General features: G+C 37.1%; 1 protein-coding gene across 4 annotated transcripts; it reads left to right on the forward strand.

Moving 5' to 3' along the window:
• Nucleotides 1-220: 220 nt before the first annotated feature.
• LOC129244501 (probable protein phosphatase CG10417) lies at nucleotides 221-4,504 on the forward strand. 4 transcript variants are annotated; one of them, XM_054882159.1, is made up of 8 exons: nucleotides 221-662; nucleotides 718-1,068; nucleotides 1,131-2,274; nucleotides 2,341-2,409; nucleotides 2,469-2,519; nucleotides 2,581-2,897; nucleotides 2,959-3,156; nucleotides 3,232-4,504. In XM_054882159.1, exons 2-8 carry the CDS (start codon nucleotides 958-960, stop codon nucleotides 3,724-3,726), a joined length of 2,385 nt encoding a protein of 794 aa, XP_054738134.1. In that variant the 5' UTR covers nucleotides 221-662; nucleotides 718-957; the 3' UTR covers nucleotides 3,727-4,504. The 4 variants fall into 4 exon arrangements, with proteins under 4 accessions (XP_054738134.1, XP_054738135.1, XP_054738136.1 ...); XM_054882160.1 differs by having other exon boundaries at nucleotides 765-1,068; XM_054882161.1 differs by having other exon boundaries at nucleotides 913-1,068.
• The last annotated feature ends 683 nt before the right edge of the window (nucleotides 4,505-5,187 follow it).

A 5,187-nucleotide genomic window follows, 5' to 3' on the forward strand; every position in this document is an offset into this window, starting at 1 on the left:
TTGACTATAACTTTATGTATTAAATTAGTTAAAATAAACAAAAAAATCTTTCTAATCTACCGTGACCAACTACAGTTATTTGTGAAGCTTGTTGTCGATTTCATTTAGCCAATAAAGCTGGCTATATTAGTACCTCTGGCAACAACATTTAATTTCCACGCTTTTTATGTTTTTTTGATTCGTTTTTCGGGTTGCGGTTCTCTTTCACACTCTTCAATTTTGCCAATTTCATATTCGCCGCCGCCGCTGCCTGCCACTAGTACGTCTGCGTCTGCAGGTCAACGCCTGGAAAAACTTTTAAATATTGTAGAAAAGTACCGAAAATAATTAAAAAAAGTAAAGAATTACGTGCCGTGAAGTGCAGATAGTGTTGGTGACAACAAATAACCAGTAAGTTTGACGCTAAATCTTGGAGTGTTTGTGCAATTGGTTGGTGCGAAAAAATAAGAAAAAAAACGCCAAAGCAATAAAAAAGAAGAAGAGTGGCTGCAATAAGCATCACAAGGGGACAGTATTGCAAGCGTTGTTGCCAAAAGAAGGCGTTGGATACACACAACGAGGAAAGCAGTCCAAAGCCAAAGGTGAGGAAAGCAAAAAGCCAAGAGCTGGGGCGAAGTAAAGGCGAGAAATAAAATCAATTATTTTGGGAAGGGGTAAAACTGGTAAGTATTTGGTGAAGAAATCGCTCGTAAATTCAGTTTATTAATTAATCGATAGTTATAACAATTTGTTTTCCTTCACATTATATCCACGTGCTATATAAGTTATACCTATCTGCGTATTTTGTTCCCGCTTTTATTTCGCAACATACCGGTGTTGATAGCTTGTACACCGACAACTTACATCCGCACCGGCGTTTCAACATTGATTTTTCGAAGCGTTTTTTAGAAAATTTGTATTATTTCGTGTTAGAAAAATTTTGCCGCTAAACTGTTTTGACGAGTTGAGTATTGCAATATGGGTGCGTACCTATCCGAACCGAAAACGGACAAGGTGTCTACGGACGAGTCCAATGATATATTGACTATAGGAGCCAGCTCTATGCAAGGTTGGCGCAATAATCAAGAGGTAAGACAGTAAAAAGAACATTTGAAGATCAAAGGTGCCAATACTATTGTATTATATCATAGGATGCTCACAATTCCATTTTAAACTTTGATGTAAATACCTCATTTTTTGCCGTTTACGATGGTCATGGAGGGGCCGAAGTGGCCACCTATTGTGCTGATAAACTACCACAATTTCTCAAAGAGTTATCTTCTTATAAAGATAGTAAATTTGAAGAAGCATTGAAAGAGGCATTTCTGGGTTTTGATAAAACACTGTTAGAACCGCAAGTGGTTGAAATATTAAAAGTACTTGCCGGAGAAAAAGGATTTGATGGCGATGATAGTGATGCCCATGACGATGATGAAGATTTTGAAGACTTGGCTGAATTGCATGAAGAAAGTCATTTACCGTTAGATGAAGTATTGGAAAAGTATAAAGGCGGGCCATCTATGCCATCTTTAAAGAGATTAAAAGATGGTGCATCTGGCGCAAAGCCACAATCACCATATTTACGTGGGAGACGAGCAGCAGCAGTTATAGCCGATGCCACAAATAAAGCTGTATTGGATCCAGATTCTAAGCCACAAGGCTCATCTACATCAGCTGCGGCCGCAGCATTATCCACTGCAACTGGGCCGAGTTCTTCACACAAAGTTAGTGCATGCGCTTCTGGAGCTTCATCATCGAAGACAATTTCTATTACTCCAGAATCAGGCCCAAGTCCTTCGATTAGTGGCAATATATCTAAAATGGACACCGAAGAACCGGAAGAAGACTCTACAGTTAGTAGCAGCAGTTCTAGTGGAAGTAAACCCCATAATAATAACAATACAACAGATATAGAAATAAGCAAATCTGAAGACAATGTGGAGAAAATTTCAGCAAACGGACCTATGGCTTCGGCAGCAACCAATATTGATGTTTGCCCAGACTCGTCTCACACCAAAGAGGTTGAGCAGAATGGTAGTGTATCATCCTCAGAGAAAAAAGCAATCAAAAAACAAAATTCTCCCTTTGCTGATATGGACACAACCGTTTCTGGTTCAAATGATGCTGCAAGACGAATACAAAATGGTACCATTGGAAGTACATCATCATCTGCGGGAAACAAGCAAATTGCTGGCAGCGCTACAATTACATCTACCAGCAAGGATCCGAAAAAGTCTAAGAAAACGGATGTTAGTGGCGAAGACGAATCCACCGATGATGATGCTGACTATGAAGGTAGCTCAGGTTATTTTGATTAGCCTTTAATATCATCATTTTAATTTATATACTTCATTTCATCAGAAAGTGCAGAAGAAGGTGAAGCTAGACATGGCTGGATTTACTCTTCAGAAGACGAAGAAATTGAAGAAGGTGGACAACATATATATCTTACAATATAGAGATTACTATTGCTTTTTTATCTTTTTTAGCTGAAAATTCGAGCGCATTTTCGTCGGATGAAGAAAATGAGGAAGAAGAGGGTACGTTATTTAATTGTAGAAAAAAATGTATAATTCTTTATATATCTTTGCCTTCGTTTAGCAGAGGAGGATGAGGAAAGCGCACTTGCCAACGATCAATTCTGTGCAGATATGATAGAGGAACCTGGCAAAGATAGTGGCTGTACTGCTGTAGTTGCACTATTAAACGGTCGGGACCTATATGTAGCGAATGCGGGTGATTCCCGTTGTGTAGTTTGTCGCAATGGAAAGGCAATAGACATGAGCTTGGATCACAAACCAGAAGATGAAGAAGAGTCGGCACGTATCATAAAAGCTGGTGGTCGTGTTACTTTAGACGGACGTGTTAACGGTGGCTTGAATCTTTCTCGAGCTATTGGCGATCATGCCTACAAAATGGTAAATTAAAAGTTAGGTTTCAGTGGAAATTTTAAATGAATAGCATTCAAAAATTAAATAGAATCTGGAACTGTCCGCGGAAGATCAAATGATATCTGCTTTGCCTGATGTGCGAAAACTTATTATCACACCAGAGGACGAATTTATGGTATTGGCTTGTGATGGCATTTGGAATTATTTATCCAGCGAGGAAGTAGTCGATTTTATTCGTCAACGTTTGAAAGACGATTCCAAAAAGATTTCACAAATATGTGAGGAGGTAAATTGCTAAGAGTTTTCGTTTACACATTGTACAAGAACAATTTCTTTAACACTAATTTGTTTAACCCTTTAGCTCTTCGATACATGTTTAGCTCCTAATACCATTGGCGATGGCACGGGCTGTGACAATATGACAGCAGTCATTGTTCGTTTTGAATCTAAAATACTAGACATGCCAACTAAAATTAATCCTGACGAAATAGTGCTTATTAAGGATATTGTCGCTAAAACCTCTCCCATCGATGCCAGTGCACAGCAGAAAGAACAGCAATGTCTTAAACGCGCGGCTTCTCCAACATCCGATGAAAACTCCAGCGAAGCCGATAATGCAAACAAAACCAAACGCTTGAAGACTGACGAGGAAACTTCCTCAACAACAAATGCTATAAACAAGGTCACAGTTGAGACATCCACATCCAGTAATAATGATACCGCAGCTAGCAGCAGCACTTCAGAAGCTGCGGCAGCGGTTGCGAGCATTACGGAGCAAAAGGATTGCGATAGCAACACTACTGCAAGCACCAATGAAGAAGTGGATTCCGACAATATCGCAGAGTCGTCGACGTAAATCTGTAGTCTTGCGTTTATTTACAAATGAAATTTGTCAACAACAACAACAAGCAGCAAAAAATTGGACTGTGTAGATCCAATTTTCAATTGGCTCCAATTATTAATATAAAGGAAGAAATTGTATGTTCTATTTTTAAGAAAATCACAAAGCCTCGTCTACAAGAAAGTTCATATATTTCACAATGGCTAATAGTAAGATTTTAAAACGATTTAAGGAAGATTCAATATCCCGTTTACAGTGAATGCGCGTAATACCTTTTGTACGAAAAAATTTACCAATCTCATAGGAACAAGAAAGAGCTGCAAAATTTTCTTTCAGCGAAGGATTATTATAATTTATCATAAAAATAGAATATTAATAAACTAAGTTCTCATTAGTGGAATTTCTTTCAGCTCTTAGAGTGAGAAACTTAGTTACGGAAACCGCGTATATTTGATTTAGCATTTTGCACACCTACGAAACCGCCGGTAAATAGACCAACAAAACGTCATTACCGCGCTTTGTTGTTGCATATCCGAAAGCAAGGAAACAATGCACGGAAAAGTGTATTTTAGTACGGGTAAAAGTAAAACGATGTCGATGCAGCAATGGTTTTCATGAAATACACATATGGCATATTTTGTAAAGCAAACTACAGATAACTCGTACATACATATATACAAGAAGGCATAATTTTAATTAATTTACAAAATTCTATATACAATGAAATGGTAAATAAAATGAAATAAAATATCTAGTATTTAAATAAAGTAAGGTCCCAACAGTTATAATAAAATGTGTATTCCTATAAGTGCTCACTTGGGTTGGAAAGTATTTAAAAGCCTAGAATTTATTAAAATATGATTTAGATAAAAACACTTAAAAAATTGGGTTTAGGTATAACGGTACTTTTATATAAGAATTTGTGTTCATGTTGATCTTTGAATTTGTGGTCATTTGATGCTATATTCAATAGCGAAATGTGCTCTCAACATTTTTAAAAGTAATGATTTGAGGTATCAACAGTATAATGCAAATACACCCGATTCCGAGAGATTTGGCAACCCAGGACACTGTAAAGTTTTTCTTTAAATAAAACCTCTCAATAATTCCTCTGAGTTCGATCACAGGATTGCTAATAAAAGTCACAAACTAATGGCAACACAACTTGCTTGCTTTATTGACTCACACTAAATTTGAGACTGAGGGGAGGAGTAGTTGTAGTATCTTTTGAAAATATCTGAAAAACAGGCAGATCCACTAAAGGTAATTTCTTTTGAACTTTATGTAAAATAATTTAATTATATTTGTCCATTGGCAATTCTTTTTTAATAAATGCTAGCCCAGTCGAGTGCAGAAACCGTAGAAGTCGCGAAACAACAAACAGATGTTTTAAAGGTAAATTATTAATTGTTTTGCTATTTTATAGTATATCCTAACCGAAAGCAGCTCTGAAAGTACCCAGGCGAATAAAATAAT

The sequence above is a fragment of the Anastrepha obliqua genome, chromosome 4, assembly GCF_027943255.1.
Source record: "Anastrepha obliqua isolate idAnaObli1 chromosome 4, idAnaObli1_1.0, whole genome shotgun sequence".
Taxonomy (NCBI): domain Eukaryota; kingdom Metazoa; phylum Arthropoda; class Insecta; order Diptera; family Tephritidae; genus Anastrepha; species Anastrepha obliqua.

Bases quoted from the DNA above. Each gene is read 5' to 3' on its own strand.
- LOC129244501 (XM_054882159.1), top strand. From the start codon at position 958: ATGGGTGCGTACCTATCCGAACCGAAAACGGACAAGGTGTCTACGGAC. The intron at 2,410-2,468 runs GTGGACAACATA...TATCTTTTTTAG, and splicing joins AGACGAAGAAATTGAAGAAG to CTGAAAATTCGAGCGCATTT. The intron at 2,520-2,580 runs GTACGTTATTTA...GCCTTCGTTTAG, and splicing joins AGAAAATGAGGAAGAAGAGG to CAGAGGAGGATGAGGAAAGC.